This window comes from Somniosus microcephalus, chromosome 18 (assembly GCF_052327205.1).
Source record: "Somniosus microcephalus isolate GS21.2 chromosome 18, FLI_Smic_1.0, whole genome shotgun sequence".
In the NCBI taxonomy this organism is placed as follows: Eukaryota; Metazoa; Chordata; class Chondrichthyes; order Squaliformes; family Somniosidae; genus Somniosus; species Somniosus microcephalus.
This window is the reverse complement of record NC_141004.1, coordinates 57,044,790-57,060,979: the sequence shown is the minus strand read 5'-3', so window position 1 is coordinate 57,060,979 and position 16,190 is coordinate 57,044,790. Positions and strand designations below refer to the sequence as shown.

The 16,190-nt window shown below is 41.6% G+C and overlaps 1 protein-coding gene across 3 annotated transcripts in view; it reads left to right on the top strand.

The window, feature by feature from the left end:
- The window catches only part of bltp3a (bridge-like lipid transfer protein family member 3A), a 184,257-nt gene that overhangs the window by 63,229 nt on the left and 104,838 nt on the right, over window positions 1-16,190 (top strand). For 2 of the 3 annotated variants that reach the window (XM_086011508.1, XM_086011507.1), the window contains 3 exons: window positions 5,847-6,009; window positions 7,191-7,229; window positions 10,000-10,091. In XM_086011508.1, the coding sequence (XP_085867634.1) occupies window positions 5,847-6,009; window positions 7,191-7,229; window positions 10,000-10,091 (294 nt within the window). Of the gene's footprint in view, window positions 1-5,846; window positions 6,010-6,084; window positions 6,982-7,190; window positions 7,230-9,999; window positions 10,092-16,190 lie in introns of those variants that run through there. The other variant, XM_086011509.1, reaches the window with a different exon arrangement.

Genomic DNA, 16,190 nt, shown 5'->3' with positions numbered 1-16,190 from the left:
CTAGCACAAGCTAGCTGTTGATAATAAAAACGTCTATTTATTTATGAACATAACATGGTACCAGGAGTGGTAATATCTGCTGAATATTGCGAAACGCGACATGGAGAATTTGAAGCCACCGGAGGGTTTGAAACTCACGGGGAATGTCGACTGCAATTGGCGGACTTTCAAACAACAATTCGAACTCTACATTGCCGCCATTGGGTTCGGTACGAAGCCAGACGCAAGGAAAATAGCGTTGCTGCTCACGGTTGCAGGCCAGCAAGCGATAGAGGTATTTAATACATTTGTATTTGATCAAGAGGAGGATAGAGAAAAGATGGACGTCGTGCTAAAGAAGTTTGAAACACATTGTTCTCCCAAAAATAACGAGACCTATGAGAGGTACGTGTTTCGTTCACGGACACAGCAGCAAAATGAGACTTTTGATAGCTTTGTGACCGATCTGAAACTGAAAGCACAGACATGTAATTTCTCTGAACTGAAATCATCCATGATTCGTGACCAGATTGTGTTTGGTATTCATGATAAAAAGGTCAGGGAACGTCTGTTGAGAGAAACCGAACGAACATTGGAGGATGCTGTGAAAATATGCCATGCCAGTGAGCTAGCTCAACAGCATGCAAAGACTTTCAGTGAAATTAATAATTGTGTGACTGTAGTGAGTGACAGTGCAGCTGTCGGTGCTGTGTCCTGCAAGGGGAAGAAACGTGGGCAGAACAGGAATGCAAAGCAATAAGAGGATGGAACTTTCAATTGTAAACGCTGTGGTTACCAGCACCAGTCAAGACAATGCCCAGCGTTTGGGAAAATGTGCACAAAGTGTAATGGAAAGAATCACTTTGCCAGACAACGCTTTTCAAAAGTAAAAACAAAGAAAGAACATAGTTAATGCAGTAAAAGAGAACACTGATTTAAGTGAGACATTTTTTGTAGGAATGGTGTCATGTGACAATATAGAAAAGGATACAGAAAATGTGCAGCCCACAGGAATGGACAATGCTGAACATAAAGTTAATGCAGTAAAAGAGGACAAATGGATGATGCCACTGCAGGTAAATGGAGCATAAGTTACATTGAAACTAGACACTGGGGCAAAAGCAAACTTAATCAGTATGAGTGACATTAAAAATATGAAAGAAAAGCCCAAATTACAGAAAAAGTCAGTACTAAAGAACTATAATGGACAGAAAATAGATAGCTTAGGTGTATGCAGACTTAGTGACAGTCAAAGACAAAGTGCATCATCTCATGTTTTCTGTTGTGGCTGAAGGACTTGATTCACTACTCGGTGACAAAGCTTGTGAGGACTTGGAACTGGTCAAGAGAGTCTACCGTATAAACTGTGCCATAAGCAGACCAGATGACTCAGTGGATTCTGTAGTGAGTAATTTCCAGGATGTGTTCAAAGGATTTGGAGTTCTACCATTCACTTACAAGATCCAGCTAAAGGAGGATGCTCAGCCAGTGGTACATGCTCCATGGAGAGTTCCAGCACCCCTGCGTGACCGGCTCAAGAAAGAACTGAACAGAATGACCACACTAGGAGTCATCAGGAAAGTCGAAGAGCCAACAGACTGGGTTAACTCCATGGTATGTGTAAAGAAAAAGAACAATGATCTAAGAATATGCATGGATCCAAAGGACTTAAATGCAATCATAAAACGTGAACACTACCAGATTCCCAAGCGAGAAGAAATCACCAGTGAAATGTCAGGTGCCAGATACTTCACAAAGCTCGATGCCTCACAAGGATTTTGGCAACTAAAACTGGATGAAGAGAGCACCAAATACTGTACCTTCAACACACCATTTGGCAGGTATTGTTTCCTCAGAATGCCTTTCGGGATAATATCTGCATCTGAAATCTTTCATAGAGCGATGGAACACATAATTAAAGGAGTTCGGGCCTATGTTGATGACATCATCATCTGGGGCTCCACACTGAAAGAACACAATGAGAGACTGACTAAAGTGCCACAGAGCATACGCCAGAATGGACTGAAGCTCAACAAAGCCAAGTGTCAGTTTGGCATCCAGGAAGTCACTTTCCTAGGAGATAATCTATCTGGTAAAGGAATAGAGCCAGATATGGAAAAAGTAAACGCCATACTCAACATGCCCCGACCCACTGACAAAAAAGGAGTGCTATGCATCATTGGGATGATAAACTTCATTGGAAAGTTCATTCCGAACTTGTCAGCCAAGACAAGCCTGTCTGCGAGACCTGCTACATAAAACAAATGAGTTTGCATGGACAGAAAGACATGAACAAGAGTGGATGAACCTCAAAACAGTGCTGACAACCACACCTGTACTCACCACCTTTGACCCAACAAAGAAAATCAAAGTGTCAACGGATGCATCAAAAGATGGCCTAGGCGCGGTCTTGCTACAAGCAGAGGGTGAAGATTGGAAGCCTGTTGCCTATGCCTCCAGGTCTATGACTGATGCTGAGTGTCGATATGCCCAGATTGAAAAGGAATGTCTAGGCTTGGTAGTTGGACTAGAAAAGTTCCATGGCTACATATATGGACTTCCCACCTTCACAGTTGAGACAGACCACTGCCCACTGGTTGCCATCGTAAAAAAAAAAACCTGAATGAGATGTCTCCAAGGATTCAACGACTCATGATGAAGCTGCAAAGATATGACTTTGAACTGATCTACACACCAGGCAAATACATAGTGTTAGCAGATGCACTATCCCGAGCACCCACAATGGGTCATGTGAGCTCTACTGAAGAAGACGTGGATGTTCATGTGAGTATGGTCACTGCTGCGCTGCCCGTGTCAGACACAAAATCAAAGCAAATAGCAGAAGTAACAGTAAAAGATACAGTGTTACAAACAGTAATAGAGAACATTCATCATGGTTGGCCAAAAGGTTCCTGTCCAAAGTACGATCACATCAGGTCAGAGTTAAGTGTCGCAAGTGGACTATTACTAAAACAGAACAGAATAGTCATTCCACAGGCTCTACGTCGAGACATGCTCAAAAGGATTCATGAGGGACACCTCGGAATTGAAAAATGCAAAAGGAGAGCAAGAGACACTGTTTATTGGCCTGGCATAAATAAGGACATTGAGAACATGATAGGCAAATGTGAGACATGTCAGAAACACCAAAACAAACAAGCAAAGGAACCAATGATAGTAGCTGGCTTACCAACAGCACCATGGCAAAAGGTTGGTATGGACCTTTTTCATTTGAATGGTAAAGACTATCTATTAGTGATTGACTACTATTCTGAGATGGCGCTGCTCTCAAGCACATCAGCAAGCAGTGTCATAATGCATGTTAAATCCATCTTCGCCAGACATGGAATTCCCAGGATTGCTGTTAGCGACAATGGTCCGTGCTTCAACTGTAAGGAGTGGCAACAGTTTGCAGCACATTATGACTTTCAGCACATCACATCCAGTCCTCTGTATGCTCAGTCGAATGGTAAGGCAGAGAAAGGTGTTCAAGTTCTCAAACAGCTACTGAAGAAAGCAACAGAAAGCAAGTCTGATCCTTATCTCGCCCTGCTGAGCTACCGAGCCTCCCCTTTAGACTGTGGCTCTTAACCTGCTGAACTCCTAATGGGCCGCAAGTTGCGCACCACGCTACCCTGCTGTGCAAAAGAAAAGCAGAGTAAGGAACTGAGACAGAGACTTCAACTGTTAAAGCTGAAACAGAAATCACACTATGACAAGTCATCCAAAACTCTGAAACCATTGACAAGGGATGATGTTGTCAGGATTGAGGATCCAAATGCATGGAACAGGAAAGCTACAGTTCTTGAGGAAGTAGGACCAAGGTCATACACTGTTAGAACTGAGGAAGGACAGATTCTCAGGAGGAACCGCCGTTCCCTCCTGAAAACACAAGAAACTATCCAAGAGCAAATCGATGACGATGCCGCAACTGAATCTTGTCACTCACCACCAGAACAATCTAACACAAACACACATACGGGCTCTCATGCAAACACATCAGACTTACCTGTGCTGAGAAGATCCACACATGAAGTAAAAAAGCCTGATAGACTTAATCTTTGAGTACAAAGAAAACTATAATAAAAGAATGAAAAGCTTAGAGTTCATAAAGTAAAGCTTTGAAGATGTGTTGACTGTTGTGAAGATGTTAAAAGAAAAAACAAAATGTTTGTTTATAGAGCACTAACAAAAGTGTTACTGATACCATCTTTATCATTTTTCTTGAAAGTTGATTGATATGGATTTTGTTTAACCTCAAAGGAAGGGGGATGTAATGATCAGTAACATCATTCTAGAATGGTACACTAGGTGGAGCTGTATGTTTAGTAGTGGGCTACCCATGAGGCACTAGTCAAGATGGACACTGTATACAAGTCCACATGGCTGAATAAATGACTAGCACAAGCTAGCTGTTCATAATAAAAACATCTATTTATTTATGAACATAACAAATCTGCGCTTGGTCTCTCCAATGTAGAGGAGACTGCATTGTGAGCAGCGAATACAGTATACTAAATTGCAAGAAGTACAAGTAAATCGCTGTTTCACCTGGAAGGAACGTTTGGGGCCCTGGACAGTGGGAAGACTGAATGAGATTTGCAGCACAGATGTACCACGAGTGAAGAGTTGAATGAAGGCATGCCCAGCTTTGTAATGCAAGGGAATCTGACTAGAATCAGGTGTTTGGTAATTAAGTATTTGTTTGAAATGAAGGAGGTTACTTGACAAATGTGTGACTAATACAAGGAATCACATGTTCACTGTTCACAAAAACTCTTTGTTTTTGAAAATGCTGTGCTGGGCACAGAGTAAACAAGGAATGTATTCTTCTGGATGAATTGGCATACTAATAGCATTAGCCTCTTGGAATGTAGAAACCTCACTGAAATGTTTAATGCTGCAAAAATTCTTAAATCCAGTTGAGTCATCAATGTATTAAACTTAGCTATTAACTTTTGTTGTAATCTGCACAGTGTGTGTTTAGATTGATTAAAACAAACAATTTACTAATTGTGGGGTCTTGAAGATTATGGGTTGAACATCGTGATTAGCTGTCACATGCTGCCTGATTGCCCAGGCATGCTGCAGGGGACAAAAATACTCTCCGAAGTGGTAACGATATTCAACTATGTGGGTTTTATGCAACAGGTTCCAGTAGCATTTCAAGTCTTTTTTTTATTCAGTCACAGAAGTTCTCTTGTCTTTTGGAAATGGTTGGAGAGCTGTAGCAAAAGGCTTCATAACCGCTTATTTCCACCTCCAGCCCTACCTCATCCCATTGCTGCAGATACCATTATCCCAGCTTTGATCACCTTTAGACTCTTTATCCAATGTTCTTGCCAGTCTTCCATTCTCCATCCTCCCAACTTGTTCAAAATTCAACAGGCTTGCATTCAACCCCACTTGACCATCGCTCCCCTTCTCTGATTCCACGTTCCCTGTATGATGAATTTGAAGTGCTCATCTTCAGATTCCTCTGCAACAACCTACAGCAACCTTTGGTCCTTTTTGACTTGTCACTTTTTCTCTTGCTCGCCCTTGTCCCACCATTGGTGTCCGAGCCTTCAGCAAATGGGGCAAAGGTGGTTGGAGTTTTGTTCTCTTGCCTCCTTGTTTCTCCATTTTTTGGGGGGGGAAATTTCTCAAAACCCATCTTTGGGACCGCGCTTTCAATCAACTCTCCAAACTGTTTCACCACGCCTAGACAGTTGTTCCTTAATTCCTGTTTGTTTTTTGCCTTCTCCTTGTATAAATGTTAATGTTGTTTTGGAAATGGAGATTTTAAATAATAGACTAGAATATTTAGAGTTCTCAATGGCATTAAAGTGATAGACATTACTTATTTGTTGAAATTCATATTTCAGGTTTACGAAGAACCTCTCACCTGACAAAATCAATCTCAGTACACTTAAAGGGGAGGGTCAGCTGACTAATCTGGAACTGGATGAGGAAGTGCTGCAAAATGTGTTGGATCTGCCCACTTGGCTGGCTATAACCAGGGTATACTGCAACAAGGCAGCCATTAGGGTAAGTGGAGTATATTCAGGCCTTTACCTGTCCGGGTTTCAGTACAGTTATCAGACAACAATTTGAGTGCGCCCAAAAGTGCTCCAGCAAGGTTTTTTTTTGGTGGGGGGCGGGGTGGAGTTAAGGGAAAAGAGGAATTTTCAACATGGTATCATTGTCAAAAATCTTTACCCATTCCAGCTGTACTGCACAAAAACAAAGGGTCATTCTGTTAAAACACCATCCAGCGCTATGTGAGTGACATTTGGCTTCACGTGGACCTAAAATTGTCTTGGTTACTAGGCTGTACTCCAGGTGTGAGCACTGTGGCCAAGCTAAGAGTATTAGCTGCTGGAAGATGATCTCGTTGTAATGTAATGGTGATGGCATATGTGATCCTGTAGCACTTCACCATCTGGATTCTCCACTTTCACTGTAATAGCTTACCTCTTGCGGCAGGTGCCATTGGACTGATGTTCCACCTTTTTGCTGCAGTTGTTTGTAGGCTACTCGATCAATGGGCATACAATCCACCATCCCCAGAATGTGAAGTGTACGTAATAGTAAAAGCAAGGAGATGCCTGTGTAAAAGAGGCCTCTTATGGCAACTGCCGTAGGCCATTTTTAAAAAGTAACGTCAGCGCTTAAAATAATGAAGCTTTGGAAGCTTGCATAGCTGGTCAACAATACTTCTGGAAAATCTAGTGTGATGTTATCCCATATTAACCTCATTGTGGAGAATGCCAGTCATTAATCTTGGATTTCTTGTGTGTTCCTCTTAAATGATAACTGCATCATAGAATGTTGTAGCACAGAACAAGGGGATAAATGTTAATATGCTGCAAATTCCATGTTTTCTTGCGACAAATTATTACAGTATGACTTACAATAGCCTGTATCTATCTCAACAGTTATAGCAACAAGGCAGTTGAATAGACCAATCCCTTTGGTTTGTAAGTCATGCATCAGATTTTGTTTGCACCAGCTGAACAGGTGTGCTCGGTACTTCAATCCTGTCTTATTTCTGGGTATAATTTTGTCTTGTGGAATTGCTGAAATATATCACTCTTTGAAGAAATGGACAGTAACTTGAATAGTAATGTTACATAAATCATGTTGGTTTTGATGTCAAAAGCACCCAGCAGGTCCCTCGGTGTGATTTGTTTTAACAAGCATTTGTTGAACATTGTTCTTTTCTTCAGATACAATGGACAAAGCTCAAGACCCACCCCATTTGTCTGGTAAGATGGATTTCCAAATTTTAAAATATGTCTGCTCTGGTCTGCATGATTGACTAAGTTCTGTACTATTTTTCATTAACCATACATCTATTCAGTTTTCTATTATAATTTTTAGGTTGGACTTGATTAGCATTATCGTAGATGTTGTGATCCATGTATTTGTTTGTTGCTCTCTCCTCCCCCAGCCATATGTTCTTTATTAGAGTCCCATTTATTTTAAAAGTAGCAACGGTTGGTTTTTTAAACAATGTATAGATATGTTGAGCATAGTGGCAGTGTGATATGGGTGACATAAAATGAGGACTAGATAAGAAGGGTTATTTACTTCATAATGCCAAGCATCCTCAATTCCTGTACCCTGGTGAAGTATCACTTTTTCTGGTGGCAGAATACTAAAAAAATGAATTAAATGATATATAAATAGATGGCCAAGTGTAGTAAGCAGTTAGATGAAGACATTTTCCCCAGAGAGGGACAGAGGACCAGATAACAGTCAACGAAGAAAATTAAGACCGTAGGCATCTGATTTTCAGAAATGAAATGCATCAGTTAGCTAGATCTTGCTCAGGAGAGAGAGAAATGCAATGCTGGGATAAAATATGCAATAATCTGCTTGGTTCCAAGGGGGAGGTGGGAATGCTGTATCCAGGCCAGAAGTTTCTATTACTTTAAATCAGTAACCCAAGAAAATGTCATGTTTGACTCTTGTGTACATACTGGCCCAGAAATTAGGCTCGGGGGCGTGCCGCGCGTGCAAGCCCCAGATGAGCACTTACCCGGCGCGCCTGCCGTTCGGCTCCCGGGACGCTTGCAATTCCTGTTTTCAGTTGTTTACTCCCGGGCAGCGTCTGACATCACGCCGCCCAGGAGTGCAGCCAGTGCGAAGCCTCGAGCGCGGAGTCTAAGTTAGACTCGCCCCTTGAGGTCTCCTTAACATAGGCCACGCCCCCAATTTTTAACAAGCTGCAAAGCAATTCTACATGCAGAGCAGCATTTTAAAGAAATTTTTTGTATTTTTATTAATCTTTAGGTAACTTTTATAAAGTTTTAAATTAGTTTTAAATTATTTTGAAGAATATGAAGTAGGTTTAAACAGAATTAAAGCGTAGTTATTTTGATGAGCCGGCTGGGATCACGTGGGCACTGGGCAACCAATCATAATCATAATCAACTTTATTGTCATTGTTAGTGCACAAGTGCAGTACAACAAAATGTAGGCTTGCGGCTCCTGAGAGTGTACATTTAGATTAAGACATTTAAACATTCAACATACATTTGGCTTGTAATACATTAACATAAACATAACCATAATAAAGTGCATTGGCAGATGTGCAGGCTTTAGAGTTTATTTGTGGCGTTCAGTAGGATGACAGCCCTGGGAAAGAAGCTGTTCCTAAATCTGGTCGTACGGGTGCGAATGCATCTGTAGCGTCTCCCAGATGGCAGGAGGGCGAACAGACTGTGGCTGGGGTGGGTAGGGTCTTTGATGATGGTCCGTGACCTCCGTAAACAGCGTTTCTGGTATATGTGCTCTATATGGTCGGTAGCCGGGTGCCGTTAATGCGTTGGGCAGTTTTGACTACTTGCTGCAGGGCTTTCTGGTCATAGTAGCTACAGCTGCCATACCATACTGTGATACAGTTCGTCAGGATGCTCTCTATTGTGCAGCAGTAAAAGTTAGAGAGGATCAGGGGTGACAGGTTACATCCCTTCAGCCTCCTTAGGAAATATAGGCGCTGCTGGGCCTTCTTCACCAGAGAGGAGGTATTGAGGGACCAGGAGAGGTTTTCTGTGATGTGGACTCCGAGGAACTTAAAGCTGTCCACCCTTTCCACCACAGCCCCATTGATGTGGATGGGGGTGTGACTTCCGCCTTTAGACTTCCTGAAGTCCACAATGATTTCTTTGGTTTTCTTGATGATGTTAAGGGCCAGGTTGTTATCGGCGCACCACTTCACGAGATGCTGGACCTCCTCCCTGTAGACTGACTCATCGTTGTTGGTGATCTGGCCTACTACCGTGGTATCATCCGCAAACTTGATGATGTTTGGGAGGTTGCAAAAGTTCATTCATGAGTTTGATAGTAAGAACTGTGAAACTCATGAAAACTCAGGGCGCCCAAAACAGCACTTAAACTACAAATAAAAGTTTAAAAAACATCCCACTAAATAAATGAACTATGAATAACTGTATAAAAAAAAAAAAAACTATTTTAAACAATTAATCAAATTTAAAAAGAATTTTTTTTTTTTAACAAATAGGGTCTAAAAATACACTTACCTTACTGTAAATTCTTCAAAAATAATAAACCTGTGGAAAAAAATTTCTAAATTCTATTAATAGACCACTTACCTGTAAAACTAAGTACTTACGTCTGGTATTTTCAAGCGTAAAAACCGGAGGCCTTTACGCACGGGCAACTCGTTACAAAAAAAGGAAATTCAGCGCGCACGCGCTGCCTGATATGTCGTACGCGTTCCGCCTCTTAACCCCTTGGGTCAGAGGAGAGGAAATGCCGGTTTTCCCCGCATGCGCTGTGCATGCTGAAAACCGTCAATTCCTCCAGGCCCACACGTGAGTACCCCGTCCGTACTCACGCGCTGGGACAGGAATTACTGGCCCATTGTGTGTCAAAATAAAGTTTAGAGTCGTGTAGAGTTTTAGCTCCAGAAATGATTCCTGTAGACTTTTGGGATAAAAGTTGCAATTACCATTCACTTGCAATTTAACATTTTCAAGATTATTTTCCCCCTCGTCTCCTTTTCCCTAGTTCCTAGATAAAGTGGAGGTGGAGATGAGAACCTGTGAGGAACCTCGACCACCAAATGGGCCATCTCCAATTGCCATTACAGCAGGTCAAAGGTCAGTATATTACGTTGGTAATTTTATAACCAGATTCTCACTTACCGTTGAGAGATATTCGTTTAAAAAAAAATACCAATTGAACCATTTTTATATATTGAATATGTATAGGTGAACAATAAGCATAAGGCAAAATAAATAACATGGCTACATAATTGAGCACAGTGACAACAGCTAATGTTTTAAATACAAATATTGTGGCAAACAATTTTTTTCTGGTGCACTTACTCTCATTTTAGATGCCGCATGTTTGTGTGAGACTCTTAAGATCGGCAGACTTGCATTTACATAGCACCTGATCACATCTCAAACACCAGCGCATTAAACATACAATGAATAACTTTGAAGTGCACTTATTACGTAGGCAAACGCAGAGCCATGCTGTCCACAGTGAGTTCCCGCCAAGAACAATGAGATGAATGATCAGTTAATTGATATTGCATTGGATAAATGAACTGTGTTAGCTAGGACGCCAGGAGAGCACTCTGTTGTTTTTCAAATAGTGCCATGGATCTTTAACATTCACTAGAACAAGGGCAACTAGGGATGGGCAATAAATGCTGGCTTTGCCAGCAAAGCCCACATCTCATGAACGAATATAAAAAAAAAAAAAACTGTTTAACATCTAATCTGAAAGATGGCACCTCTGACAATGAAGCACTCCCCTCGTACTGCAAAGGTTTGTTAACCTAGGTTATCTACTCACATCTTGGAGTGTTGTTTGAGAACGCTACCAACTGAGCTAAGCTGACAAAAATGAATGTATACCAATCATAGATGAGTTCTAAGAAATGGAAAGTAAGGCATGGTTGTGTGACTGGAAGCTTTGCAGCTTATTTTAAAACGCAGCTTAGTACAATGGCTCAGTTTGTAAGTATGCTGCTTGGAGTGGAACAATACAGTTCCAAATTTGATCCTTGATGTGTGCTGAATCGGCTCATCTCAGCCAGAGTATAAATAGGTGCACTTCAATTGGCCTCCGCACCTCTGCATGGGGAAGGTGAGGGGCAGTGTCCAGGGTTTATGCTAGCTTTTCGGTGACTCATGACACTGTGTTAGAGATTGAATTGGGCTTTGCTGTGATGCCCTGCCCTGACATTGAATAGTCGCCTACACTCGAGGAACAGGCTCAAAATGGAAAGTTGCTGGTGCCCATGGAACCATGCCTAAATGAGAATTGGCACCTTCAGAACAGGAGGGAGAGACGCACACAAGCCGTCAGATTTTTGTATGATGTGATTTTTGTAAAGAGTTGTCAGAAAATCTACTTTATCTGTAATGAAAAAATCTTTATTTCGCATTGCAGTTGAGGCAAATGGGTAAATTAATCTTGAACAATACTGATGTCATATGTTTGATCACTGCCCTAAACAATATGTCGTCTGTTATACAAGGCTTGGGGTGTGGTTGTTAAAAATGTTGCATCTTGTCAGTACTGTAAGTGACATTGTACATTTGCATACAATTTTCTCAAAGATCCAGGACTGTAAGGAAGGGAGTGTCAACCAACATTTTATTTAAAACATCATAAACTTGATCTACAAATACAACAATCTTAGACTGGCTTATTATGAGAAGCGCTGTTTATAGCTGCATTGTCTGACTCATTCCATACTCATGCACAGACTTGGTACTCGGATACGAACAAATGGGTCTAACTTGAATAATAAAGAAGTGACTAAATATCTCAGTGGGAACTTGGTCTGCTTTCTGTTGTGCCATGGTGTGAACAGCAAGAATATTGTTCAGCTTAAGACAGGTCTGAAGTAAGGAACAAAAAATGTACAAGTCAACCTAGATATTGTGGTGCAGCACAACAAAGGTCAGCTGCCAAGCTGCTGTTTCCTTCCCGCCGGGGAGAGCCAGTGCTCCGTCTTTATTTCCTCCTCTCTCCCCTCCCCAGAGTTCAGCAATTGTGGGCACAGATCTGTAGATATTTCATGTATTTTAATCGTACATTTAAACCTCTCGCTTGAGTATTGATCTGATATTCAGTTAAACATTTCTTGATGAGCACCTTAGAAATAAAAATGTTTCATGCAACCAGTTGCCCCAGTATTGTGCTGCTTATTAAAAGTATTTTGAAATGATGTAAAACAGCCCCCTATTTTCATTGGTCACACGGAAGGGTGGGTCTGATTTCACCCCCCTGCCCCACCCACAACTTAAGGCCACAGTTAATTTATCTAAAATTACAATTTTATTTAAATAGCTGCTTTTTGACTACTTAATATTTCTTCCCCTCCCAAAAAAAATTGTTTTGGTTTCCGCAATTTGCTCCAATTTAGCTAACCTGCCCAATCCAGGTGATCATTACAGCAATTTCACTGATTAATCCTTTCAGTACAGCCAGTTTAGGTTCATTGTCTTTCTTTGTTCGACTGTGCTCTTGTCATACGTTAAGTAACGGAGCTCAAAATCTCGTTCGGTTTCACCCAGACCGCCCCTTTAAAAACACTGCTGCAACTTGTCTCCCTTTTAAAAGCTAAGAATTGTGGCAGACAAATTTTCCTCTGAAAGGCAAGCATTTGAAGTAATCCCCATGCTGAGAACCTCCATATTCCAGTATACTAATGAGTACAAAATATTGCACCCCTGCAATTACTGTAATTATACCTGACCTTTTAGTTATTTCATGACTTGTGAACCGGCAGACACATTAATTATAGAGGAAACCCCATGATCAAAGGCAACAATGAACTACATACAAATTCCTTGGTGATTCTGTGGCTTAGAATAAGATAAGAATTTTAAAATGTTGAAGCATGTATTTTTCCGAGTGAATTCTATTGTCTTCATAAGCGAGTAGATAGGAGAAAAGGATATGTGAGCCATCTGTTTTTCATCATCAGTAATCCAATACTTTTGTATTGTATTAAAGGGCTTGGTGCAGTCAATTCCTAGCTACGTAATTCACTATTTTATCATACGTGTGACATTGCTGCAACGGATTTATACATAGGAACAGGAGTAGGCCATTCAGCCCCTCGAGCCTGTTCTGCCATTCAATGAGATCATGGCTGATCTGCGCTCTAACTCCATATACCCGCCTTTGGCCCATATCACTTAATACCTTTGGTTAACAAAGAGCTATCAATCTCGGATTTAAATTTAACAATTGATCTAGCATCAGTTGCCGTTGTGAAAGAAAGTTCCAAACTTCCACCACCCTTTGTGTGCAGAAGTGTTTCCTAATTTCACTCCCGAAAAGTCTGGCTCTAATTTGTCAACTATGCCTCCTCGTTCTAGGGTCCCCAACCAGTGGAAATCATTTCTATCTACCCTATCTGTTCCCCTTAATATCCTGAAAACTTCGATCAGATCACCTCTTAACCTTCTAAATTCTAGGGAATATAACTCTAATTTGTGTAATCTCTCCTCGTACCTTAACCCTTGGAGTCCGGGTATCATTCTGGTAAACCTACGCTGCACTCCCTCCAAGGCCAATATATCCTCCCTAAGGTGTGGTGCTCAGAACTGCTCACAGTGCTCCAGGTGTGGTCTAACCAGGGTTTTGTACAGCTGCAGTATAACTTCTACCCCCTTGTATTCTAGTCCTCTGGATATAAAGGCCAGCATTCCATTAGCCTTTTTGCTTATTTTCTGTACCTGTTCATGACATTTTAATGATTTATGTACCTGAACCCCCAGGTCTCCTCTTAGCTTTTCACCATTTAGAGAGTACCCTGTTCTATCCTTTTTGGGTCCAAAAGTGGATGACCTCACATTTGCCTACATTGAAATCCATTTACCACAGTTTTGCCCATTCACTTAATCTGTCGCTATCTTTGAAGTGAGAAGTGAAGTTACAATATCAAAAGTGGAATGTGGTTTGGGGGGGGGGGGGGGAGGAAGGAGAAGAGAAGATGCAGTAGTAGAACTAAAGTGTTTTTTTAGTTTGGCTATTAACTTAAAACTGCTGAAGTTACAGTAATGAAATGTCTTCTGATACGAGTAACTTTTATTAGCATAAATTTAGGCCTTACTTTGTTTGGTTTTATATTTTTTTTTAATAAGGCCACTTGAGAATAAGTGTCAGCTTGTATCAGTGCTCATACTTTCTTCTGAGTCAGAAGGTTGTGAGTGCAAGCCACACCCCTGGATTTGAGCACATAATCTACATTGATGATTCAGTGCAGTATTTGGAGAGGTCTCATCTTTGATGCGATGTTAAACCAAAGCCCCATCTGTCTGTTCAGGTAAACATAGCTGATCCCATTGCACTATTTGAATGAGAGCAGGGTTTTCCCAACCTTTATTCCTCAATTAACGCCATCAAAAACAGACTAACTAGTCTTTATTAATGGAGCCTTGCTGTGCACAAATTGGCTACCCTCTTTGCTTGTGTAGCAACAGAGACTACACTTCAAAAGTAATTAATTGATTGTGAAGTACTCTAGGACTTCCTGAGGACATGAAAGGCACTATATAAATCAATCCGTCAATCCTTCCTTCGATACATCTGCCAGTACTGAAGGGTTAATGAACTTTTTTTCCAGTTTGTGGTTTGTTCACTTCCTACTGTCGACTTTCCCCCCTTTTCTTGCCCCAAGTAATTTCATATGTTTTCTTTAAACTTATTGATCTGCTTAAATGTCGAACATTCACATACCTTGGTAATCGTTGCCATGTAGTGACGTTTTTCAACATCAGTTCAACTGTTGCATTTTACTTTTGGCAGCAATAACACATCCCAAAACTTAACTGTTAAGTAATATCTACTCAGTTGCTAAGCTTCTGTAGTTAAATGGGAACCATATTGCTCCTCCAAATATCCTACGTTCAATAAACTTGTATTTTTATCAAGATTGTGAAAGAGTGTAAATATCAAGGCTTTCTGGTGTGATCATTTGGTGACAGCTAATCCGTTACCCAATCAAACCAACTATTAATTACCTTTTTTGTAATCACTTTGCCGATTTTCAATTTCCACTTTTTAGCTGAAAGTCTCCTGTCGACAGTCCCATCAAATGCTTTTTGAAGGGAAAGTACAATGTTTTTTTATTTATTCATGGGATGTGGACATTGCTGGCAAGGCCAGCATTTATTGTCCATCCCTAATTGCCCTCGAGAAGGTAATGGTGAGCTGCCGCCTCGAATCGCTGCAGTCTGTGGTGAGGGTACTCCCACAGTGCTGTTAGGGAGGGAGTTCCAGGATTTTGACCAAGCAACGATGACGGAACGGCGATATATTTCCAAGTCAGGATGGTATGTAACTTGGAGGGGAACTTGGAGCTGGTGGTGTTCCTATGCGCCCGCTGCCCTTGTCCTTCCAGGTGGTAGAGGTCGCGGATTTGGGAGGTGCTGTCGTAGAAGCCTTGGCAAGTTGCTGCATTGCATCTTGTAGATGGTCCACCCTGCAGCCACGGTACGCCGGTGGTGGAGGCAGTGAATGTTTAAGGTGGTGGATGGGGTGCCAATCAAGCAGACTGCTTTGTCCTGGATGGTGTCTGGCTTCTGAGTGTTGTTGGAGCTGCACTCATCCAGGGAAGTGGGGAGTATTCCATCGCACTCCTGACTTGTAGATGGTGGAAAGGCTTTGGGGAGTCAGGAGCTATGTTAACTGTAATTTTTTTTGGCCCTGCGCAGCCCCTTTAAAATACCACACATGCGTGGTTTTTACATTGAAATGCAAACTGCCCTGAAGCAGTGCACAGCCGCGCACTTTACAGGGGACACCGGTCAGGAGGTGAGTCACTCGACGCAAAATACCTAGCCTCTGACCTCTTGTAGCCACAGCATTTATAGCTGGTCCAGCTAAATTTCTGCTCAATGGTGACCCCAGGACCAGGATGTTGATGGTGGCAATTCGATGATGGTAATGAAATTGAATGTCAAGGGGAGGTGATTAGACTTTCTCTTGTTGGAGATGGTCATTGCCTGGCACTTGTGTGACGTGCTTGGCACTTGTGGCATGAATGTTATTTGCCACTTGTCAGCCTGGGCCTTAATGTTGTCTCGGTCTTGCTGCATCCTCATTATCTGAGGATCGAAAATGCTGGAAGCACTCAGCAGGTCAGGCAGCATTTGTGGAGAGAGAAACCGAATTAATGTTTCAGGTCGATGACCTTTCGTCAACTGGAAAAAGTTAGAGATGTA